At 43.8% G+C, this 26695-nt stretch overlaps 1 protein-coding gene across 2 annotated transcripts in view; it reads left to right on the top strand.

Annotated features, from left to right (window-relative positions):
* LOC139584455 (carabin) overlaps positions 1-26695 on the top strand; it is a 107013-nt gene that overhangs the window by 13491 nt on the left and 66827 nt on the right. For both annotated transcript variants that reach the window (XM_071416334.1, XM_071416333.1), the window contains exons 10-14: positions 1486-1595; positions 14392-14496; positions 15357-15535; positions 16301-16410; positions 19270-19464. In XM_071416334.1, the coding sequence (XP_071272435.1) occupies positions 1486-1595; positions 14392-14496; positions 15357-15535; positions 16301-16410; positions 19270-19464 (699 nt within the window). The remainder of the gene's footprint in view (positions 1-1485; positions 1596-14391; positions 14497-15356; positions 15536-16300; positions 16411-19269; positions 19465-26695) is intronic.

Genomic DNA, 26695 nt, shown 5'->3' with positions numbered 1-26695 from the left:
CTTGATGTTTCTACAACTTGATTGTAGTCCATCTGTGGTAAATTAAATTGATTGGACAAGATTTGGAAAGGAACACACCTGTCTATATAAGGTCCCACAGTTGACAGTGCATGTCAGAGCAAAAACAATGTCATGAGATCGAAGGAATTGTCCGTAGAGCTCCAAGACAGGATTGTGTCGAGGCACAGATCTGGGGAAGGGTACCAAAAAATGTCTGCAGCATTGAAGGTCCCCAAGAACACAATGGCCTCCATCATACTTAACTGGAAGAAGTTTGGAACCACCAAGACTCTTCCTAGAGCTGCCCGCCTGGCCAAACTCAGCAATCGGGAGAGAAGGATCTTGGTCAGGGAGGTGACCATAAACCCGATGGTCACTGTGACAGAGCGCTAGAGTTCCTCTGTGGAGATGGGATAACCATCCAGAAGGACAACCATCTCTGCAGCACTCCACCAATCAGACTTGTATGGTAGAGTGGCCAGACAGAAACCACTCCTCAGTAAAAGGCACATGACAGCCCGTTTTGAGTTTGCCAAAAGGGACCTTAAGAACTCTGACCATGAAAAAAAGATTCTCTGGTCTGAAGAAATCAAGATTGAACTCTTTGGCCTGAATGCCAAGTGTCACGTCTGGAGGAAACCTGGCACCATCCCTACTGTGGAGCATGGTGGTGGCAGCATCATGCTGTGGGGATGTTTTTCAGTGGAAGGGACTGGGACACTAGGGAAAGATGAACTGAGCAAAGTACAGAGAGATCCTTGATGAAAACCTGCTCCAGAGCACTCAAGACCTCAGACTGGGGTGACGGTTCACCGAACAACGACCCAACAGGACAATGACCCTAAGCACACAGCCAAGACACGCAGGAGTGGCTTCGGGACAAGTCTCTGAATGTCCTTGAGTGGCCCAGCCAGAGCCTGGACTTGAACCCGATCGAACATCTCTCGAGAGACCTGAAAAATAGCTGTGCAGTGATGCTCCCCATCCAACCTGACAGAGCTTGAGGATCTGCAGAAAAGAATGGGAGAAGCCTCCCAAATACAGGTGTGCCAAGCTTGTGTCATACCCAAGAAGACTCGCGGCTGTAATCGCTGTCAAAAGTACTGAGTAAATGGTCTGAATACTTTTAAAAATACATTTGAAAACATTTCTAAAACTTTGTTTTTGCTTTGTCATTATGGGGTATTGTGCGTAGATTGTTGAGAAAAAAAAAACTATCAATTTTAGAGTAAGGCTGTAACATAATAAAATGTGAGCGAAATCAAGTGGTCTGAATACTTTCCGAATGCGCTGTATCAAAGGTTTGACTATTGCCATTGAGTCTTGAGGGCAATTCAATTTGGCATGTTTTTTCTTCTTCTCCCGCCTATAAAGCCAACTGCCATGTATTGCTTCAAACTGTGATGGCTGATCAAAGTTGAATGAGGAGGAGATGATTTAAGAAGCTTTTCTGTACTAATGTAAGACCCTTTCTGTCCCCTCCAGCTCTCAGCACTGTGTCCTGCTCCCAGCCCTTTGGAGCACAGAGGTACAGGAGTGGGAGATCAAGTGCATGAACAGCCTGGTGTTGGAGGAGACTGAGGGACTCCACCCAGGTAACACACACACACACACACACACACACACACTCAAATCAAATAACATTTTATTTGTCACGTGCCGAATACAACAGGTGTAGAAATGCTCACAAACCCTTAACCAACACACATTGTTGTAGTGGTACAATTAAATTACTCTACCGGACTTCCTCCTGCATTCTGTGTTGATGACAATGACAGGCCCTGATGCTGCAATGGGAAAAGTGGGTGGGAAACTGAAGGTTAAGTGGGAAGGTCTGACAGAGTAACCTGAGATGGTCTTTCACTCTGCACAGTCCTCAGTGTCCAGGCCTTATCTGGTGGTCCATGATAGTCATGGATTTGGTTGGGTGAGTCTGTAAGACATTTGTTCATCTTGACTAAATGTCAGAGCTGTTTTACTTGGACCCTGTGGATGATTCACAAACCTCACTGTATTGTATGCGCTTTGTGTTGCTAATTTTGTCAAGACCGATGACAAAAGGTGAAACGGACGATTCTCTGTCGTTGTCCTCTTTCTTTCTACCCTCTCTGTTTTTGTCCTTTTCGCTGTGTAGAAAATTGGTAATACACCATTAGATCATGTGCTCACTCTTTGGAGTTCTTAGTTTTTGTTTTCAGTGATGACTTGAAGCATTTTTTCAGGAACTTTGACATGACGACTCACTGCCTTGCCGCTCAGCCCTGTGGGTGGTGCTTTAACCCATGTTACTAATGGATGACCGTGATTTTAGCATTCAGAGATGAACTGGGTTAGGCCAGACCCTTTGTGTGTGAGAGATCATCATTCCCTCCCCTTCAGCTGCGGTGACTGTAGCCATCATCCTAGCATAGTCTCAGGCACAGTAAGTATAATCATTTCTCTGAGAGTGAAAGGGCTCCTTGATTAGCTCCGATGTGCTCTGTGCTGATCTGATCCCAGGTCTTACATTACCGCTGTCGCCAGCATGAGCAACACTTTAGAGAGCCTCCCCTTAGATCTCTGTGTCTGAGTGACGTCGCCGTGTTTGTGTCCACTCTCTTGGCATACAAAAGGGGAACATATTTTAGGTTATTCAGTACCCGGCTCGACATGCCCCCTCCCTATTGTAGTTTTATCTTCACGCCAGACGTGCTGGAATGCCATCTGATACGTGAGCACTGTCAGCTCTGAGTCACTGACTGGGAGAGACTCCTGGAGGCCCAGTCAATGAGTCACATTTTGGCTGCAAAATGGCTGCCGCAGGCCCTGTTGTCAGTGTGGCACAGTCTGGACCAGGGGCCCCACTGTAAAGCTAATTGAAAGGCTCAGCACAGCAGCAGATTTTACTATGTGAATCTCTCATCAGGCTGTTGTGTGTGAGTCAGGATGAGTCATCCACACTGCCTGCTGTTTAGCTAGCTGCCTCTCTTGCCCCAGGTGGAGAGGAGCTAAATCAAAAGCCCCTCAGTAGCCAGGCCTTCAGAACCAGCCTCCTCCAGTCTGTAGTCCTTTTTGACAACCTGCACTATAGATACTATGACAGACTGAGGCCCAGTGAATTCCAAAAAGGATGGAACTGTTTTGGGTACACAAGTCTAGATTTTTCAGAACCAGTTACATTAGTTTTTTTACTGGAAGTGGTAATTAAGGTTAGTTTTAATGATTAACAGCACTTGACAGGTCTGTCCATTCTAGAGTATGAGTATAGATGGTTGGTGTTTCTCTGACGTGAGTTTTCAGCTGATGATGAGTACAGCGCTCTTGCTTTCTGTCCTCAACGAAGCAGTCATCTCTCTACCGCTATGAATTAATTACAACATTCACTTTGTCTCCTATCCTCACCAACTGTGCCAACACCTTTATCGCCACTGATATCGTACAGACATGAGATTCTCCTCTAAAATAGCTTGTTTTGAAATATGCATTAAATGGCAGACATCACTATAGACTTAAAGATAAATCATTTAGGTAGTAGTGTGTTTTGGAGCTATGAGTTCTAGCTGCTACCTCCCGTGTTGGAGCAGGATTGTATTCTGCTTGTGTGAGCTAGCTTGCTTGCTGCTCTGGCCCTCTGGTCTGGTGCTAGACCTTTAGTCAGCACAACAGTGATAGCAGGTGTCTCTTTTTCTCATCCGCTCCCTCTCTCAGCATGTTGTTCCTCTGCTCGTGCAATGACTCAGCTGCTTTCTGAGGCTTTAATAAAAGTGCTGCTCGGGCCACCTTCACCTGTAGGACTGATCTGGACTCCGTTCACCTTCACTCGTAGGACTGATCTGGACTTTGTTCTGTATGAGCAAAGAACAGTTTTCCTGGGTTACAATATTTGAGTCTGCATCATTGAGGTGTATTTGATAACCACAATGAACATATTTAGCTGCAGAATTGTGATATTTTTTATATACGACTTCAAGAGGTCAGAATGTGTTTTCCCTGTGTTACCTGTGCATATATAAAGATTAGTCTTTTTCATAAGGTCATATCCATTTAGGGTTGTACAGGTGAATGAATGACCTCTGAGGACATTTCAGAGCTTCTGCATGACTGAGCTGAATGTTTGTCACCTTGGATAAAGTGATATGAGGAATATTGTTTTTATGTGGTGAGGTTTGCGCTACACATGAAAAATGAGCTGGTTACCAAAACCTCTGTTTGCATTGTACTGTTCTGTGCCTGAGCTAGCAGTGGTATGTTTCTCTGTAACCGAGGAGGCTTGCTGGTTTCAGATCACAGGCCCCAACTCAAGTCAATGCAATTATTTATAGTAATTTTGGAGAAATGTTCTATCTCAACTGCCCACTCAGCTTATCCATTGCCCCCTCCTCCCATGGTCCTGCCCTGGCTCAGAATGGTTGTGATCCACCCCTGTTCAGCTGTGTCCTCATCAAAGTGGTGAGAAGTTGACCTGACGAGCAGTGGCCCAGTGAGGGAGCTTTAGGCTGAAGCTCAATCAGGTTAGAAAGGTGACATTCCTCCCTGCCTCCAGACAATGCAAGAGTGTTTCATGCTTTCCTACAGCCACATTAAAGCCACTAATGACCCATAGGTTTAATTGCCTGAACACTCCTGATGGTCCAAGGTTTGATGAAAATTACTCAAATGTTCTCTGGCTTTATTGTTTTAGGTACAACCTCTATCTCAACTGTGGTCTGTCTGAAGGGACAGAACAGTGATCTGTGTCCCCATGGCTGGCTCATCTGCTTCATCTCAAACTCTTAAGTGTCCTGGGAGTCACTGTCCTTTGTGTGTACTGTAGCCTTGCATTAGAACATCCTGAGCAGAGTACAGTTTTCTGAAGTCAAATTGGCATAACGGTGCCATCTTTTATTCCCCCCTCCCCAAGTACTCCTACCTACAGTGCCTTGCAAAAATATTCACCACCTTGGCGTTTTTCCTATTTTGTTGCATTACAACCTGTAATTTAAATGGATTTTTATTTGGATTTCATGTAATGGACATATATAAAATAGTCCAAATTGGTGAAGTGAAATGAAAAAAATAACTTGTTTCAAAAAAATGTCAAACAAATATGTATTCAACCCTTTTCTATGAAGCCCCTAAATAAGATCTGGTGCAGCCAATTACAGTACCTTCAGAAGTCACATAATTAGTTTAATAAAATCCATCTGTGTGAATAGTTATGCATGCTCAAATTTCCTGTTTTTGTCTTATTTCTTGTTTGTTTACCAAAAACAAATATTTTGCATCTTCAAAGTGGTAGGCATGTTATGTAAATCAAATGATACAAACCCCCCAAAAATTCAATTTTAATTACAGGTTGTAAGGCAACAAAATAGGAACAATTCCAAGGGGGGTGAATACTTTCACAAGTTTAAATTACCTCAACTTTCTATTTTATTTTAACCTGTACCCCCACACATTGACTCGGTATTGGTACCCCTTTGTTATTTTATTGTTCTTTTTAAAAATGTATTTACTTTCGTTTATTTAGTTAATATTTTCTTCACTACATTTTCTTAACGGCATTGTTGGTTAATGATCTGACCCCTTTCTTTTCAATTGACGCCTAAAATGACATACCCAAATCTAACTGCCTGTAGCTCAGGACCTTAAGCAAGGATATGCATATTCTTGATACTATTTGAAAGAAAACACTTTGAAGTTTGTGGAAATGTTAAATTAATGTAGGATAATAAATACAGATCTGATAAAAGATAGTACAAAGATTTTTTTTGACATGCAAGAGAACGGCCATAATGTACTATTCCAGGTTAGGCGCAATTGAGATTTTGGCCACTAGTTGGCAGCAGTGTATGGGCAAAGTTTTAGACTGATCCAATGAATCATTGCATTTCTGTTCAAACTGTTATCAAGACTGCCCAAATATGCCTAATTTGCTTTATTAATACATTTTCCAGTTCATAACTGTGTGCACTCCTCAAACAATAGCATGGTATTCTTTCACTGTAATAGCTACTATAAATTAAACAGTGCAGTTAGATTATCAAGAATTTAAGCTTTCTGCCCATATCAGATATGTCTGTCCTGGGAAATGTTCTTGTTACTTACAACCTCATGCTAATCACATTAGCCTACGTTAGCTCAACTGTCCCGTGGGGGGGGGACCGATCCCGTAGAGCAGGTATTCCCAAACAAGGGTACGCGCAATGCTGTCGGGGGTACACCAAATAAAAATGTGAAAAACATGTAAAAAAATATATATACAATCTTCATATTTTCCATCAGTCCATTTATATTTTCAAACGGGGCTATACATTTGGGTGAGTTTTTTTTCTCTCGCCTCAGTAGCCTCGTTTCACTGCAAAAAATGAAACCATCTAGTGTTCAGCGAAATAACAACACACTGTCAAACTTCACTCTCTTGTGCAGCCATTTAGAATCGAACCATGACAATTTGAAAAATAAGCCACAGGAGTTTTTGGAGCGACAATAACGATGACTTTCGAGTAGTAAGACATGTATAAAAGCAACAGATACCATTTAATAAGAAGGGACTACTAGCGTCTTATATGGTGAGCTACCGAGTGGCTAGGACAGGCAAGCCCCATACTATTGTGGAGGACTTTATTCTTCCTGCTGCTGCGGATATGGCTGGGACAATGCAGTCAATGCCTTCATCACAACAACACTTTCACGATGCATCCGTGACTAGGCAGGAGATGTTTTGAAACAATTACTGCTTCTCATACAAGCCAGTGAATTAAATGCGTTACTGCTGAATGAGTCAACAGACGTGGCGGGCCTGGCACAGCTCCTGGTATATGTCCGTTACGTTTATGGGGGGTCAGTTAAGGAAGACATCCTCTTCTGGAAACCAGGACAACATGAGAGGATCTTTTTAAAGTACTGGACAGCTTTGTGACATCAAATGGACTTTGGTGGTCAAGATGTGTTGGTATCTGTACTGATGGTGCAAAAGTCATGACAGGGAGACATAGTGGAGTGGTAACGTCTGTGCAAGCTGTAGCTCCTGTCGCCATTTGGGCACACTGCAACATCCACCGAGAGGGAATGCCTGACAAGGGAATGCCTGACAGCTTGAAAGACGTTTTGGACACTACAGTGAAAATGGTTGACTGTTAAAGCAAGGTGCCTGAACTCTTGTGTATTTTGCTATGCAATGATATGGGCATCGACCATTTTACAACATACAGAAGTGCGTTGGTTATCAAGGGGAAAAGTATTGACACTTAAAAAATTTTTTTTTTTTATTGAGAAACAAGCTTAAAGTTTTCTTTACTGACCATAATTTTTCACTTGTCTGACCGCTTGCATGATGACGCGTTTCTCTCACGACTGCTTATCTGGGTGATGTTTTTTCTCACCTGACTGATCTGAATCTGGGATTACAGGGACTCTCCGCAACTATATTCAATGTGCAGGACAAAATTGAGGCTATGATTAAGAAGTTGGAGCTCTTTTCTGTCTGCATTAACAAGGACAACACACAGGTTTTTCCATCATTGTATTATTTGTTTTTGTGTGCAAATGAACTCAAGCTTACGGACAACGTCAAATGTGATATAGCAAAGCACCTGAGTGAACAAGAGAGCCTCATCGAAATTGCAACAAGCAGTTCTGTGAAAATTTAATGAGAAGCCACTGCCAGATTTCTGGATAGGCCTACGCTCAGAGTTTCTTACCTTGGCAAATCGCGCTGTTAAAAGACTGATGCCCTTTGCAACCACGTACCTGTGTGAGCGTGGATTCTCGGCCCTCACTAGCATGAAAATAAATACAGGCACAGACTGGAAAATTATTTAAGACTGAGACTCTCTCCAATGCAACCCAACATTGCAGAGTTATGTGTATCCTTTCAAGCACACCTCTCATTAACCTGTGGTGAGTTATTCACAATTTTTTTAACAAAAAAGGGTTTATATGTAAGATGGCTAAATTATTGATTATTATATTTGTGCCCTATAAGAGCTCTTTGTCACAACCCAGCTCGTGGGAAGTGACAAACTCACACTCATTCTTATGTTTAATAAATGTATTGTATAGTGTGTGTGTGGGTCAGGCTTTCAAATGTTGTTTTTTTGCCATCATTGTGAGTGTGCTGACCCTGGTGCTAGAGGGCGTACGCAGCTGGAGGTTGAATGACTAAAACGTTTGGGAACCGCTGCCGTAGAGCGGTTAAGGGCTTGTAAGTAAGCATTTCACGGTAAGGTCTACAGCTGTTTTATTCGGTGCATGTAACAAATAAAATTAGATTTGATCTCCAGTCACCCATGTGGTTACCCCGAGGAGGACTGTCACAACAGGTTTACCAGAATGGGAGGTCTTCTGAATTGGTGCACATGCAGGGGAACCAGCCCCAGCAGGAGGCCTCAATTATTAATGTTTACCTATTGAGGGGTTAAGATGTGCTTGCAGTCCACTGTTTATAGAGCCAAAGTGCGAACTTGCGATAATGATCAGTCGTGTATGCTGGGCTCAGTATTGTATTTCTGTCTCCTTCAGGAAGTGACGGGCCTTTATACAATGCAAAGGGCAGAGATTTTATGCAGTGGGTATTCATGTGACTGTCAGCCATCTGGAGATGATAAACTGTTATTTTCAAGGCAGGGCCTGATCTTCTTGGAGCTGCGTTGCTTCATCAGGTCCTCGGGAGGGGATGAAGCTGCCTCATATGTCTGCCCCCAAGTCAAAAACAATGCACTCACACGCGACAACGTGCTGTGTAGTCTTATCAGTCTCCGAGTGAGAGGATAAGACCTGTGTATGTCACAGCCTGTCATTTCTTTCTGAGCTGGTGGTTGGAGACTGCTTCTGTCAGTGTGTTGCCATCATAAATTTAAAAAAAAAGCTGGTAAAGAGGTTGACTTATTGTCCGGGTCCTTTTTAAAATGGCTTTTTAGAATGGATGCAAAGCAGCTCACCCTCCTTGGTCTCCACTAACACTTCTTGCCCCCTCCAGTCCGACCCTTGACTTTGCAGCAGACTTAAAGTCCTATTAAAACAGAGAGCAATGTTGGTTTATACTTGAGTGTTCTTATTTCTGTGTGGAGGAATGCACACTGGGAGTTGTTTAGCACCCTGCGACGTGGGCAGTTTTGGTAGCTTACATCAGCTCGTGCCACTTTAATATTTGCTCAACAAACAGGCTGCCAGGAACATTATTAATGTGCAGAAAACAAAAAATTCATGATGGGGAATCTACCCTTGGATAATGACTTCTTTGCCTCATAACAAACATCAGTTTATTATATGAAAGATATCATAGGTTTTGTGTTTAGATACTGTAACATCGGGAAACGGTAGCAGCTCCCCTCAGACACTTTTGAGAACTTGGTGTAACAAGTATCAACAATAATTGATTGTGTGAGAATGCAATTCAAGGCCCTAGGTGTTTGTTAGGGCTCCAGATGGTTGACAATAAATCTGAGGAATGAGTGAAGACATGCGTTAAGAGAAAGGTGATCGAGACAATCTATTTGTCCCCCTCACTCTTTTAGAAGATGCTCTAACAAGGTGATAGGCATCTAATAGACTACCTTCCCGACACTGGCCCATGTGTGGTCTGTTCACAGGTTTCTGTTGTAACGTATTGAAAAGCAGGGGGATCATCCTCCAATGCAATTTAGGACCAGGTTTTGCAATTGCCAGTTTATGCCTGGGTAAAGGGACTGTAATAATTTATTTGAGTTTGGTCTAAGATTAGTTTTCGCACATGAGCAACTATCTGTGAAAAGGCAGCCTATGTGGGCTTACGCAGAACTGCATTGGTGGGTCATCTCCTATGCTATAACAGCATATCAGTTGTAGTAGTGCAACTATCGTTGAATTGTCTAATCTCACAATGTGCAACCTGACTCGCATTCCTGAGAATATTTGGAAAATGATTCCAATGAAAAGCTTACAGTCCTGCTGTCCAAAAGGAGGAAGCAGACAGTTTGTATGTGTTTCAGTTATAGCACTGTTTAGGTCTTGGCATGTGGGAAATTAAAATCCTTTTGGTTTTCCCTGGTTTTTATGGAATTGATCCAGAAAGGCTATTATACAGATGGAAAGATGAGTTGACTATTCAATCCCTCATTTCTTAATCAGTCACTGAAGCAGTTGAGATCTCTTTGTCTAAGTGGATTGCGTTACGAAAACGAATAAGAGAAATTTGAGCATGCTGTAAGATGTTGACATAACTGACACCTTTTCTATTGTAGGCCTACTATAACTTGGTAGTAACTGGGTTGCAAAGCAGTACAGCGAAACGGAGCTAGATAATCCTCATATAATCACTATACACCTCACTTATTCTTTGATGTCATTTCAGTGGTAAAAACGGACCATGCATTGATACTAATGTTGCCTGGTCTTGTCTACTTTAGTTGTATTTTATTTTTATTTTTTTACATAAGTTGACTCAGTTTATGAAAACAATCTTATGAAAACAGGCATTTTTCTTACGCAGGTAACTACTTATTTAGTATTGTTCTGCTGTGTTCCTTGGCTCCGTCCCTGGCTGTTTTGTAGCCGTTGTCCTGTTTTTCAGCTCCTTTTACCCTTTATCAGGTTTCCTGCTGCTTTGGACCTCTGCCCTCCCTTTCACACCGCCACTTCACCTATTCCTGCTCGGAGATTTCAACAGCCTGTTTGTCTGTTGAAGTTTCCCTAAGCTCAGCAAGGTGTTAACGTCTCATGTTTTGGTGAACTTAAGTGGTGTGCACTTTTCTAAACAACCTGATAACCGGATGTTTTACTGGCTCTCCTCTTTATCTATTAACCTGCCAGCTGTCAGGCAACCTGTAGAAGTGATTGAGTAATATGACATGAACAAGCTGCTGTATCTGTTCATTCAGGGGGTTTAGCCTTGAATGTGGGCTTATTCTCCTCAAATATCTCCCTGACTCCGTTTCCCCACAGGCCAAAGCAGTAGTCTCTCTGTTCTCCTCTGTGAAGGTGGGCAGGTTCTTTTGAATGAGGAATCTTTGATGTTAAGGAGATGAGCTAGACTGATAAGATGTCTGCAAGTCCACACAGCTCCTGTAAGTTTGTCGTTAACCCTGACTGTGACCCAGGGCATAAATATAGGCTGTGTTCCCTCGTAATTCCACATCCTCAACTAGACGCCCATCTTTAAATGTTTTGCTTGTGGTCTTTGGTCTTTCTAGTGGTCATTTGGAATATAATTGACTGAACTTGCTCTAGTCTCTTAAAGTGATCTAAATGTTATAGCACACTTGGCATTATACACACAGTAATGACTTCATGTGCAGTGCCATTCATGTACACTGTCAAGTTCACCAGCTTGTAGTCCTAAAAAACGGAAATTAGTTCTCTGGTTCGTTCAGCCACTCCTATGGGGCTTTGGGATAATTGCCGAAAATAAGGTCTGAGGTTAACACTGGTTTAGATCTTATACATTTTGTTCTATGAGATCAGTCGTTAACATGGCCTTTTATGAATTATAAAGCCTTTATGTGCTTGATTTGATTACATAAATGCTTAGCTGATTCTCATAGAACAAAGCATATAAGATCTCCTAAGCCTGTTTACTACAGACCTTATTTTTGTCATTTATCAAATAAACATGAATTTCCTCATAGGCTTTTGCCAACGAGCCATGGCTGAGTCTCTTGCCTACAAAAATATGCCATTTACTATTACTCTCTATATGGAATATAATGAATCCAAATCTCTTCTCTTACCTGTGGCTACAAATGTCTGTCTTTTCATGCAGTGGGCACCCTGTGGAAAGCAATTCATATTTGTCTTTCCGTTTTGTGGCATGTGAAGCTGAGGAAGGATATCCTGCCTGTCAAATGTGGTGCTACATGGTTATCGTGGGATCGTACGTGTTGGTTTGTGTTGATGAATGTTAGCTCTACCCCTTAGGCTGCGCTATATTGGTGATGTAAAGACCGACGGCACCAGCAAGTTCAGTTCAGTGAACTGCTTTGGCCTTAGGGCACGCCAGTTTTAGACAACACAACAATGCCATGCTAATCATAGGACTAGAACACTAGGCTGTCTTGATGCTAATGCTGCAGCATGTGCCCTATTGGCTTGACTTTTACAGTACATTAATTTGCATAATGTAAATTCACAATGTTGGTTAGGGCTACACCAGGCTTTGCTATGACTGTACAATGAAATGTTTCCCAATCCACACCAATGTTGTAGTTAATCATGAGGTGTAAAGGCCTTTAAAGGTCTGTTGCTATCCGAACCTTAAGTAGCTACTTCCAGTAGTCGACTGTTAGTGCTGACCTAGTGTATGTGGAGTTGCTAGACATGCATCAGCACAGACGGGCCTCGGGTTTAATCTGTCCGTAGGTGCCGTGGCAACAGGTTGCAGGGCCAACATTATGTTTATCTGTGCATCAGAGAGGAAGTGGTTGCTATCAGTTTCAGGGCAGAAATGTATTTTCACTGCTTATCTGTGGTGATGACCTAGCAGCTTTCGCATGAATTACTTTTGTCAGCCATTGTTATTATAGAACTAACTCTAGTTTCCTTGTAGTATCTCAGGAATGTAGGCCTATCGGTTTGATGCTTCGACATCTTTATTGGCTCTGATCTGTGATGTACCTGGGATGCACAGACACACTGTCAGGAATCCTACAGAGGTTCTAAATCTTAATCCCTGTGGATTACCCTTTTATACTAATCCACCACCAACATTCTGCCCTAAGATACATACACTGATACAGTCATGTATTGTATGAAGGCAATAAAGCCACCATTAGGCCAGTGACCACACACACTGTACAGTACTTTTAGAGTTATATGCTAGATGAATTGGGATCATTAGGTTTGGGAATGAAAGTAGTCCTGTGTGCCTTGGAAGGCTGGAGTCCTGTAATGTCTTGGCACAAGTTCAGTTCAACACTGCTCTCCCAGAATGATAAAGAGGAGTTTTATCAATGTGTTCCTATTGATAAATGCACACTCTCATTTTAGTCTGTTTATAGTTGGTGTTTTGAAGTTGATCAGCAGGAAAAGTCCCGTTGAGCAATATCAGACAAATCTGATGAGGACTGCTGATTGTCTGCTATGATCCTGAGGGCAGCACTTCTATAAAAAGAAAAACACAACCTTGAAAACAGTATGTCATCGCTAATTCCAGGGCAATTACGAATCGGCTTACTCACAGAGGATGTCATTTGAAACTGAAAGCAGTCATTCTTATAGCTTCTTATTAGGTCCAGAGTCAGACTCTGCTTGTCAGTCATTGGGTGAGCTCATTGACTGTTTGTGTGTGTGTGTGTGTGATTACTGCCTTGAGTCAGCAAAGGACCTGAGATGAGGTCACTCTTAAAATCACAGGGTTAAGCCAAACATCCTTACATTATCCAGGCTCTGCCCCAGCTCCCTCCTCTGTGAAACTGCAAACATGGATTACATGTCCAGCAGACAAAGCCAAACTGTAGTAGGACATACACCTACATCTGGGAAACAAGCATAACGTACTATACCATTATTTATAGCACACACTCTTCTTCCCCACAGTTCAAACACTCTAGTTCACTCTAAAGAGACCAGGTGTCCAGGGTCAATAGGAAGTGACAATCTTAGGCTGGAACTTCCTGGTCTTGTGAACTGAGCAGTCACTCTGGCTCCCACTCTTCCTGTGGAGAGTGGTGGAAGAAAGCCTTTCTCTGAAATGGCACATAAAATCTTTAGTGGATTACCCAGCCTGCCTCTGTCATTATAGCATTAGTCTGCAGGGCTAAACCTTTATTTTGCATCATCTGCTAATCTGTTTGGCTCATGCTCTTTGAAGCGGATGTCATCTTGCTGTGGTGTTCTGCTCTATTAACATCAACCGCTCTCCAAATACTGTATTATGGACTTCCCTCAGCCTGGCCTATTTAGCTGATCAGCTCCTAGAGAAAATCCACAGCATTTTACTTGGACCGCAAAGTCAACAATGGGAAATGGGCCGAAAGCTTTCTTTTGGAGTCCTGTCTTCCTTTTTTTAATGTTCCATAGCATGTGAACATGCATGTCAATTCTTGTTGTTTGAATTTCACTGCAGAAGATAACTTATAATCCACCTCTGGCATTGATTGATGTATTGAGGGCCAAAATCTATGGATGTAAGGGTTGGTCAGGGGTAATAGAGATTTAAAATCAGATGACTCCATGGAAGGCCAAAACCACAAATATGGCTTTATACAGTAGACCTACAGTACATGTTATCACATAGCTGAGGTCTGACTTGATGACATGTACAGTACCTTCTTGCTCTTAGTAAATTGATCAGTTGTCTTGTTGGTCAGCTGCAGATGGCTAGCCTGTTTCATGCCTTGCTGGTTAAAGCCCCATCAATATAAAACGACTACAAAATATTTAGTGCCAATGTTACCAAGCACAACATTTTTTTTAAGTAATTTTCTTCATATTAAGTGTGTATTTCTCTCGTTGCAGGAAAAATTGAGAAACCTATTCCACCAGCACTGCCCACTAAGGTGAAGGAGCAGGAGAAGTGTGTGGATGGACCTACATCGGAAGCCAAGAACCCAGTAAGGAAGGGTGAGGCAGTTCATTATACCAAGGTGCTTATGGACCAGCTATAACCAGGCTAAATCCCAGGTACTATCAGTACAACGGGTGAAGACTCCCTAGTCTCTCTACATTACTGGCACAGGGCACACACCTTATATGGCCTCATAAAAGTGAGATGGATGTACTGTCATAACTAATTCCCACATAAACCCTAGGCCACATTAAATCAAATATGCGAGTTGGTATTGTCAAGATGTGCCAAGACTGCAAGTCGGCAGAAAACATTACTGCATGGGAGTTTTAGATTAATACAGCAAGTGATGTGATTAACCTGTTTGTTCTGGCAAAAATATGAGAAATGGAAGTTCCCAATGCTAAGCCTGTCAAGTTGTGGTGTATATAACGCAGTTAGATATATTGTTTAATGAACCATACTTTGACGAGCAGTGAAATAGAAATCTCCCCAACGTGGCAGCTGTGTAAAATCGACTATCTGTGAAAGGTGCTCACAACCCCATAGGCTCTTATCTTGTTGTTGAGATAGCCGATAGATTATCAGACTCTGCCATCTAGATTCCAGGTGTTCATACGTGTGGTTGGCATAGGGACTTCTCCCCTGTGTGTATGCCTAGCTCACAGCAGATAGACTATACCACCGGAGTCAATGCGACAGGCTGTTGATAACATTCATTTGTGCAGTACATGGGGGACCACATACAAACTGTAGGGGTATGACCATGAAAAATGCATGTCCATTTTGTAGTTCAAAGACACATTTTTGTGTCCAGTACTGTGTATGTTTGAGATTGTTACAACACATTAAGCATACATACACCATGTCATGAACTTTTCCTCATGTCCTTAATTAATCCATTGTGTCCCAATAGATTCATCGGTGTCCGGTGTTAAGAACGTGTTCACCCGGCTAGTGAGGATGGCCCAGCGCTACCTGCTGGATAAAGATTGTCAGAGTGGGGACAGTAAGCCTTCCCCATCCCGAGGCAGCTCTGCCAGGCGCCGCTCCTCCAAGGCCAGCAGGACGACGTCCTCAATCACACAGTCACAGGTCGGCTAGCCAGGGTCAAACACAGGCTACGCTAACTCTCGTTCACCTGTAGAGAAAGTAGTGAAATGTGGGGAAGATCTCAATTGCAGACGCCTCGTGTCCTCTCTCTTCGTCTCTTTCTCAAAACTCGTTGGATGAGAGCGAGGTCCCTCCCCTCTGACCTACTCCTCCAATGGGTTTTGAGAAGGCGACGAGGACGCGAGGAGTCTGCAATTGAGATCTTCCCAGGCTCTCACCCTTTTTCGAGCGAAATCCATCACCTCTTCCTCCTCTCCTTATGTGTGTTTGTGGTTATTCTGCACAGTATTTGTACTTTGTAAAAATCAAGCTATTCTGCAGGGACCCTCAGTATTCGTCATCTGCAGATTTTCAGCATATTACTTTTCAACAATGTTGAGTTTTCGTTAGCAATTATAGACTTAACAAAGGGCTATGTGTTTATAACTGGCTGGATTTACACAGCCTCAAGACCCATTTGGACTCAGTCAGTGTGCCTTCCCAGAGGAACACAAAGCATGATGCCTGAAACTGCTGTATGAGACTGGTCTGTGGCAGTTCTCCCAGGGCCTACAGTATTAGTTGGATCTTAGGCTTTAGTTTGACCTCTTGCGTTTTACACATGCATGCAGTCGCCATTCTCTGACTATTTTTTTTCTTTTTTTTTGTCCTCAATGATCATGTTCATTTTCAAAGTGACCAATCAATTCAATTAGCTGAGACGTTCAGTGGTTTTAGGTTATTGTTATAGTCTTCATCTCCCTCCAGATCAGAGCCAAGAGGAGTCAAAAGGGCGTGTCCCAGCAGGGAAGTGTGAGTCAGACCAGAGGGACCCTTCCCGGTCCTACCCCAGACTCAGATGGGCCGGTCAAAGACAGGTTGGTCAGAAATCCCCTGTTAGACACATCTGTATTGTTCAACTGAGAAATGCACAGCAAGAGCAACATCTTCTCCATACTGCAATTCACAGCTTCAATTACTGATTAATGATGGACCTTTTTTTATTTTGAATATTATCTGATTTGAGGTTACTTCATGTAGATGTTTTCACTAAGCAATACCATTTATGGCTCTGTCAATTTCTCTGAGAGGGCCCAAGAGAATTGACTACTTTTATACGTTTATCGGTCAGCCAGAGGAGTTGGCTCCCAGCCAGCAGAATGACTTTCCCACAGACTGCTGTTACATATGGGAACCTTTATGATCAACATGCATGTTCCTCATAGGTGCAAAGAACCTCAACAGGAAATTCAAGGTCGTAAAAGTTGCCACTTATCTAACTTTCATACCGTTTTTCCATTCATAGCACTAATTATGTGGTAGTCATGCATACAACACTGGTGGGTGGAGGTAGGCAGTCCCACAGCCATGAGCTTCCTGTTTTTGCTTAAAATACTTCAAAACAATTGTATGCGCTGTTAAATGTCATCGCAATTAGTACTTGAAGCACAGACTCTTGGAGGGCGGAAAAGATTGACATGAATTCTATTTTTGAATGGGCATAGGTTGAGGTCCCCGCCCCTCTACATCAACTCCATAAATCAATATTTTTGTTTTCTAATGACAAGCTGTTCCATGTCGTGTCTCCCTGGCAGGCAGGCTGGCCTCAGCCTCATTCTCTTAACAAAAGCATATCACACATCTTTGAGCCGGGGCCAGAAGTCTGTGTGCATACCTGTCATTCCTCACAGGTCCCGTATTAGTGTCAAGTGGCTGAAATCGCTGAAACGAAGAGTGGGTCGCTCGGGGTCAATGAAGGGATTACGCTAATTTGACACAAGAATACAGAGAGGACAGGGAGTCGATTTGACTCCTCTCAGCGAGTCGCTGAAAAGGCATGTCAGCTTTTCAACACTGATGGGGCCAGGCACCAAGGAACTAAGGGCCAGTAGAGGCCAGGGGTATTACAGCTGCTGTTGACTATAGCACACTCTGGCTCATGTACAGAGTAAAGTGTCTGACTCTGAGCTCTGTTCCTCTGATCTAAGAGTAGAGGATGTAGTCACAGCACACTGGAACTCCCACCAGTAGATTTCAGTCACTCATCAGCAGGAGATTGTAATATCGCTGTGTATTTAATATCTATATTCAAAGAATGTTGATTTCAGATTGTGTAATGTGAACTTTTCCCCCCTCCATAAGTTTAATTGTACTCATTTGTAGGATAGTCAATAGATCACATTTTTATTTTGAGCTACTGAAGAAATGTGGTGGTAATACTGTGTTGTTCCATAGAGTTTGAGTTGGACCCCTGGCTGAGGTTGACCTGTATAGAAGGTGTAGGTCAGGCACAGGTCATTCCACTAAATACAATGGTCACATGACACATTTACCAATTTCACCCAAGAATTTGGGCGATCAGGAATCTGATAATGCTGAGCAAAAAGTTTGTGGTGGTTCCCCTTCCTCTGTGATTGTTGTGTGGGTTTTTAGAGCTCATATATGTAGAATCATTTAACATGCCTAAACAGGCTTAATATTATTATTTCATAGTTCTCAGGTATCTCAACCCAAATAGAAGATTTGTAATTTTTGTTCTATTCCTGTCTATACAGTACTAGGTTAGGGTGCAGTTTGCTCTCATCTAAAACCTGTATTGCTCTCATCTAAATCCATCTAGCCTCTATTGTCAGACTCCAGTCACCCAAGTCATAGACTGTTCTCTCTGCTACCACATGGCAAGCGGTACTGGAGTGCTAAGTCTAGGTCCAAAAGCCCCCCCCCCTCAAAGCCATGAGACTACTGAACAATTAATCAAATGGTCACCTGGTCACTTTACCCCTACCTACATGTACAAATAACCTGGACTAACCTGTAACCCCGCACTGACTCGGTACCGGTACCCCCTGTATATAGCCTCATTATTTTATTTTGTAACTTTTTTTTTTACTTCAGCTAATTTAGTAAATATTTTCTTAACTGCATTGTTGGTTAAGGGCTTGTAAGTAAGCATTTCACGGTAAGGTCTACACCTGTTGTATTCGGCGCATGTGACAAATACAATTTAATTTTGGTAGCTATGTTTGTAGTTACAGTATGTTCTGTGTCAGTAACTAAGCCCTACATCCACACTTTATAGGTGTTAATCACATCTTTGTTGGTGTATTGTGCAGAGGAAGCTTGTTTGAAGGGTGAGGAAATTAATAAAAAATGGCAGGTGTTTGGTGGGTGACTGGCTGGCTGCCACCCTTACACCCAACCCCGGTGCTGTTTTGTAAATGGTGTATGGCACAGGGAGGATATCTCCCACTCCCCCCAGCCCTGCAGGTGCTTCCTCTGTTAGTGCCCTACACCTGTGGATAAATCAAACCACTGACATTTATGACATATTTATGAGCCAGAGAGGGGGAAGATGGATGAGGGGGAGGGGAGCGAGAGTGTCTACATACAGTACGTGTTTTTGTGTAGCCCCTGTGTCAGTCGAGTTTCACACCAAGGTGTCACTGTAGAATGGTTATCAGACTTCTTGGCTATTGACCTGTAGCTCATGATGTCAGACTGAGCAGAGTACTTTTACTCACCTTTCATTTTTGGAGCCTTTTCTATTATAAGATGTAGCTAGTCTAAATCAAAAGTTGTTAATGAGCATTCTGTGTAGTAATCTATAATGATCATGTCAACATCGGACTACATTAAACAGTTTTAAAGTGGAGTTGCATTAAACACTTGTGCATCACAGATTGGGGATAGCTGTGACATGAAAGTGAGTAAACGTTATTATGCTCCTGTTTCTCCAGCAGGCCAGAGCCAGCAGCGTTTAGAAGAATGGGTTCTGGTCCCGTGGGCAGGGTGGCCCGTAGACGCAGCAGTCTGCCCCCCAGAGTCGAGTCCCTCCGCCTGCTCCGGACCAGGACCCCGCAGTCCCCATCGCCCCCTCCCTCCAGCCCAGCACAAACACTGACCCATCAGAGACGGAAAACAGCCCTATCCAGGTAAACTGGAACCTACTGTCTACATTGTGTTATAGAAGACTGGATCAGGGTTGAATTCATTAGTTGGATTCTGTGGCAAAATATTTTGTAATGCTTACTCTAGGAACCAAATGGAAACAAGCGGAGAAAACGGGAAGGGCCTAAGTGAATTCGTCCAATAGAAACACGTGTTTTGTTGCAAAACATTTTCTGTTTGGAGTAAACGGTTCCCATTACAAAATGTTTAACAACATACGAAACGTTTTGCAATGGAATCCGACTAATGAATAACCCCTAGGAATTTAACTGATATGCAGACCAATAGACCAATAGACTGGATCTATTTTCTAGCTTGGGGCTTAGAGTCCCAGTAACTCATTCCAAAGTGTCTTCCTGACTTGAGTTCATCTGAAGGAGGTGAAATCAGATCCGTCCTCTATTTGCGTTGGGCTTGACAGATGTGATACCTGCTGACAGAAGTGTGGTTGTAGTGTTCTTTTTAATTAAAGGGATCACCACTCATATTGCGTAATCATGTTATAATGACAGATTATTGTTCCTCCTGGAATATGAGGTATAGGGAAGTGTAACTATATAGTAATAATATACACCCCACATCAGAGATGAACCATGGAACAGTAATCTCCTCGTTTTTTTTTTTTTTTTTTTTATATTTCACCTTTATTTAACCAGGTAGGCTAGTTGAGAACAAGTTCTCATTTGCAACTGCGACCTGGCCAAGATAAAGCATAGCAGTGTGAACAGACAACACAGAGTTACACATGGAGTAAACAATAAACAAGTCAATAACATGGTAGAAAAAAAAGAGAATCTATATACAATGTGTGCAAAAGGCATGAGGTAGGCAATAAATCGAATAATTACAATTTAGCAGATTAACACTGGAGTGATAAATCATCAGATGATCATGTGCAAGAAGAGATACTGGTGTGCAAAAGAGCAGAAAAGTAAATAAATAAAAGCAGTATGGGGGGTGAGGTAGGTAAATTGGGTGGGTAGTTTACAGATGGACTATGTACAGCTGCAGCGATCGGTTAGCTGCTCGGATAGCAGATTTTTAAAGTTGTTGAGGGAGATAAAAGTCTCCAACTTCAGAGATTTTTGCAATTCGTTCCAGTCGCAGGCAGCAGAGAACTGGAAGGAAAGGCGTCCAAATTAGGTTTTGGCTTTAGGGATGATCAGTGAGATACACCTGCTGGAGCGCGTGCTGCGGGTGGGTGTAGCCATCGTGACCAGTGAACTGAGATAAGGCGGCACTTTACCTAGCATAGCCTTGTAGATGACCTGGAGCCAGTGGGTCTGACGACGAACATGTAGCGAGGGCCAGCCGACTAGGGCATACAGGTCGCAGTGGTGGGTCGTATAAGGTGCTTTAGTAACAAAACGAATGGCACTGTGATAAACTGCATCCAGTTTGCTGAGTAGAGTATTGGAAGCTATTTTGTAGATGACATCGCCGAAGTCGAGGATCGGTAGGATAGTCAGTTTTACTAGGGTAAGTTTGGCGGCGTGAGTGAAGGAGGCTTTGTTGCGGAATAGAAAGCCGATTCTTGCTTTGATTTTGGATTGGAGATGTTTGATATGAGTCTGGAAGGAGAGTTTGCAGTCTAGCCAGACACCTAGGTACTTATAGATGTCCACATATTCTAGGTCGGAACCGTCCAGGGTGGTGATGCTAGTCGGGCGTGCGGGTGCAGGCAGCGAACGGTTGAAAAGCATGCATTTGGTTTTACTAGCGTTTAAGAGCAGTTGGAGGCCACGGAAGGAGTGTTGTATGGCATTGAAGCTCGTTTGGAGGTTAGATAGCACAGTGTCCAAGGAAGGGCCGGAAGTATATAGAATGGTGTCGTCTGCGTAGAGGTGGATCAGGGAATCGCCCGCAGCAAGAGCAACATCATTGATGTATACAGAGAAAAGAGTCGGCCCGAGAATTGAACCCTGTGGTACCCCCATAGAGACTGCCAGAGGACCGGACAACATGCCCTCCGATTCGACACACTGAACTCTGTCTGCAAAGTAGTTGGTGAACCAGGCAAGGCAGTCATTAGAAAAACCGAGGCTACTGAGTCTGCCGATAAGAATATGGTGATTGACAGAGTCGAAAGCCTTGGCCAGGTCGATGAAGACGGCTGCACAGTAATGTCTTTTATCGATGGCGGTTATGATATCGTTTAGTACCTTGAGCGTGGCTGAGGTGCACCCATGACCGGCTCGGAAACCGGATTGCACAGCGGAGAAGGTACGGTGGGATTCGAGATGGTCAGTGATCTGTTTGTTGACTTGGCTTTCGAAGACCTTAGATAGGCAGGGCAGGATGGATATAGGTCTGTAACAGTTTGGGTCCAGGGTGTCTCCCCCTTTGAAGAGGGGGATGACCGCGGCAGCTTTCCAATCCTTGGGGATCTCAGATGATACGAAGGAGAGGTTGAACAGGCTGGTGATAGGGGGTGCGACAATGGCGGCGGACAGTTTCAGAAATAGGGGGTCCAGATTGTCAAGCCCAGCTGATTTGTATGGGTCCAGGTTTTCCAGCTCTTTCAGAACATCTGCTATCTGGATTTGGGTAAAGGAGAAGCTGGGGAGGCTTGGGCGAGTAGCAGCGGGGGGGGGCGGGGCTGTTGGCCAAGGTTGGAGTCGCCAGGAGGAAGGCATGGCAAGCCATTGAGAAATGCTTGTTGAAGTCTTCGATTATCACGGATTTATCGGTGGTGACCGTGTTACCTAGCCTCAGTGCAGTGGGCAGCTGGGAGGAGGTGCTCTTGTTCTCCATGGACTTTACAGTATCCCAGAACTTTTTGGAGTTAGAGCTACAGGATGCAAATTTCTGCTTGAAAAAGCTGGCCTTTGCTTTCCTGACTGACTGCGTGTATTGGTTCCTGACTTCCCTGAACAGTTGCATATCGCGGGGGCTCTTCGATGCTATTGCAGTTCGCCACAGGATGTTTTTGTGCTGGTCGAGGGCAGTCAGGTCTGGAGTGAACCAAGGGCTATATCTGTTCTTGGTTCTGCATTTTTTGAACGGAGCATGCCTGTCTAATATGGTGAGGAAGTAACATTTAAAGAATGACCAGGCATCCTCAACTGACGGGATGAGGTCAATATCCTTCCAGGGTACCCGGGCCAGGTCGATTAGAAAGGCCTGCTCGCAGAAGTGTTTTAGGGAGCGTTTGACAGTGATGAGGGGTGGTCGTTTGACCGCGGACCCGTGGCGGATACAGGCAATGAGGCAGTGATCGCTGAGATCTTGATTGAAGACAGCAGAGGTGTATTTGGAGGGCAGGTTGGTCAGGATAATGTCTATTAGGGTGCCCATGTTTACGGATTTAGGGTTGTACCTGGTGGGTTCCTTGATGATTTGTGTGAGATTGAGGGCATCAAGCTTGGATTGTAGGACTGCCGGGGTGTTAAGCATATCCCAGTTTAGGTCACCTAACAGAACAAACTCTGAAGCTAGATGGGGAGCGATCAATTCACAGATGGTGTCCAGGGCACAGCTGGGAGCTGAGGGGGGTCGGTAGCAGGCGGCAACAGTGAGAGACTTATTTCTGGAGAGATTAATTTTTAAAATTAGAAGTTCGAACTGTTTGGGCATAGACCTGGAAAGTATGACAGAACTTTGCAGGCTATCTCTGCAGTAGATTGCAACTCCTCCCCCTTAGAACTGCCAATCTTGACGGAAAGTGTTATAGTTGGGTATGGAAATCTCAGAATTTTTGGTGGCCTTCCTAAGCCAGGATTCGGACACGGCAAGGACATCAGGGTTGGCAGAGTGTGCTAAAGCGGTGAGTAAGGCAAACTTAGGGAGGAGGCTTCTGATGTTGACATGCATGAGGCCAAGGCTTTTTCGATCACAGAAGTCAACAAATGAGGGTGACTGGGGACATGCAGGGCCTGGGTTTACCTCCACATCACCCGAGGAACAGAGGAGTAGTAGGATGAGGGTGCGGCTAAAGGCTATCAAAACTGGTCGCCTAGAGCGTTGGGGACAAAGAATAAAAGGAGCAGATTTATGGGCGTGGTAGAATAGATTCTGGGCATAATGTGCAGACAGGGGTATGGTGGGGCGTGGGTACAGCGGAGGCAAGCCCAGGCACTGGGTGATGATAAGAGAGGTTGTATCTCTGGACATGCTGGTCTCAATGGGTGAGGTCACCGCATGTGTGGGGGGTGGGACCAAGGAGGTATCAGAGGTACGGAGAGTGGAACTACAGGGTCCATTGCAAACCAAAACAATGATAATGATAACTAGCCTGAACAACAGTATGCAAGGCATATTGATATTTGAGAGAGACATACAATAAGGCATAAAGTGATTGCAGGTCTTGATTGGGAGAGCTAGCTAAAACAACAGGTAAGATAACAGCAGCAATAACAGGGTGCTAGTCTAACACAGCAACAACAGGTAAAAATGGCGACGACTAGGCAGAGAGGGTCGGATTAACTACACACAGATCCTGAGTTAAAGCACAGAGCCGACAGATAAAACACAAATAAACAGAATGGAGTACCGTGAATTAATGGACAGTCAAGCATGCATCAGCTATGTAGCCAAGTGATCATAGTGTCCAGGGGGCAGCCGTAGATGGAGCAGGGAGGCCTCCACTAAGCTAGCACGCGGCGTTTAAAGTTAGTAGCCCGGGGGGTGGTCTGCTCAGACGGAGGGGGTCTGCTCAGACGTGGTCGTGTCGACAGAGAATCCAAGCCAGATGGCGATGGCGAAAGAGAGGTTGTGAATTGTAGAATTGTGTTTGCTAACTGGTGCTAGCTTCGTGGCAGTGGCGCTAGCTGCGCTAGCCGCAAGCTAGCTGTGAGGATCAGAAGCAGTGGCTCAGGGATTACGGCAGGAATCCGGCGTTGTTGTCGAGAGACAGTCCGATGCTGGTAAATTGGTGAGTAATATCCAGGCTAATAACAGGGCTGGTGTCTGTGCAGAAGGTAAAAGCTACTAACAGCGGCAAAAAAATGGCTAAATTAGCTTGTAGCTGGTATTGTAGCCCAAGAATTCGCTGGTAGACCTCTTCAGCTAGCCGGCAGATGGGCCTAGCTCGAGGCTAGCTCAAGGCTAACTGGTGCTTGCTTCGGGACAGAGGTGTTAGCCAGTAGTAGCCACTCGGTTGCAGCTAGCTAGCTGTGATGATACGGTGTAATTGTCCAGAGCTTGCGTCAGGAATCCGGTGATGTGGTAGAGAAATAGCAGTCCTATATGCTCTGGGTTGTAATCGCGCTTGCAGACTGGCAGGTATTGGCCCGGTATTGAAGCTGGCTGTGTCCGAGTTGAGGGTGAAGATGTGTAATCAGCTGTAACGACACCTCTTGAACTGAGGACCCTCACAGCCCCACCCCACCATTTGAATGTGTTGTTCGCAGTAAATTATTTAATGCCTTTTTAAATGGTTTTGCACTCCAAGCAGCCAGTCCCCTGCTGTATCTCATAATATGCTCCTGTCCGGGCCACCTATGTACAGTGCCTTGACCTGCCCTGAGAGACATTACGTCAGTGTTCTGTTTCCCTGTAGCGTAGGCAGGGCTGGGCCACAATGGTACCAAAATAAACCAGAGAGCTTGCCTTCCTATAGTGCCTACTCTCTGAATGGTACCAAAATGAACCAGAGAGCTGCCTGCCTACTGCGTACTCTGTCCCTGGAAGTTCATTCAGTGTCTGCAGGCATCCTGGGAAAGCCAGAAGCTCTTAGGAGGAGTGGTGGAAAATGACAGTCGGAGTGCCTCTTTATCTACATGTAGGCCAGACTAGTGCAGTGTCAGCTCCCTCCCTCCATAAACTCTGATCAGCACTACAGAGCAGATGTATTTATAATCGGGCACCTCTCTGGCAGCCCCCCAGAGCTCTCCCCTCTGACACACCAACCAACCTCACTCCCATTGGAAAGAACAGCCATGGTCAGAGACTGGAGCGGATGAGTCACACTGCAACTAGGAAAACACTTGATTAGTGAACAGATTGGAATTGCTCTATTTTGGTCTGATATAGTGTTTATATTATAATGTCCACTCTCTGGACATGTGGCCCTAAACACTGTGACTAGAAATCCACATTGTGTTGTTGTAACCTGACGCTGGATGCTCTTCTGTGGGATGATCTGAATAATTGGTGTTGTGATGCCTTGTTAGTCTTCATGTACTATCCATGTGATCTAACTTGACAGACAAATGTGTCATAATAACATCATTCCATCTGACATCTTGCCAGGGACAACCTAACTGCTAGTGAAGTGGAAAACTAGCTTGACAAGTGTTTTTCTCACCCGTACTTTGCCTACTGAGCAGACCGAAATTTTGTCTGAGAACTAATTTCAGCGTTCTGTGTAATAGCTATTTACGTGACTGTTGATCGTTTTCACTGAGCTATGTGGGAAAGTGTTTTATGCCAGACTGCGTGTGTTAGAGTTCACAACCATGTGTTTCACGACTGAACAAGTTGTGCTTCCAGTTCATTCACATTGTTTTGTGGTTTTGTGACTTAACGGGTGTATAAATAAGACAAGTAAACCATCCCTCTCCAACCAAAGCAATTGAATTACGTAAATACAGTTGACATATTTAAGACAAACTTTATTCATGAAAGGACAAGCAAAATATGTGCGACAGCTATAACTGTCTGTTTAAATTCACATCTAACAAAGACACAAGCGCCATAGACTGGCACACTTGTTTGCCTCACTGACTAGTTAGTCAGCCCCACTCACATCACTGTATGTACAGTTGAAGTCGGAAGTTTACTTACACTTTAGCCAAATACATTTAAACTCAGTTTTTCACAATTGCTGACATTTAATCCTAGTAAAAATTCCCTGTCTTAGGTCAGTTACCACTTTATTTTATGAATGTGAAATGTCAGAATAATAGAGGGATTTATTTAAGCTTTTATTTCTTTCATCACATTCACAGTGGGTCAGAAGTTTACAGACACTCTAAATTAGTATTTAGTAGCGTTGCCTTTAAATTGTTTAACTTGGGTCAAACGTTTCGGGTAGCCTTCTACAAGCTTCCCACAATAAGTTGGGTGAATTTTAGCCCATTCCTCCTGACAGAGCTGGTGTAAGTGAGTCAGGTTTGTAGGCCTCCTTGCTCGCACATGCTTTTTCAGTTCTGCCCACAAATTTTCTATTGGGTTGAGGTCAGGGCTTTGTGATGGCCACTCCAATACCTTGACTTTGTTGTCCTTAAGCCATTTTGCCACAACTTTGGAAGTATGCTTGGGGTCATTGTCCAT

The sequence above is a fragment of the Salvelinus alpinus genome, chromosome 9 (genome assembly GCF_045679555.1).
Source record: "Salvelinus alpinus chromosome 9, SLU_Salpinus.1, whole genome shotgun sequence".
Taxonomy (NCBI): domain Eukaryota; kingdom Metazoa; phylum Chordata; class Actinopteri; order Salmoniformes; family Salmonidae; genus Salvelinus; species Salvelinus alpinus.
This window is presented reverse-complemented; position numbering and strand designations above follow the sequence as displayed.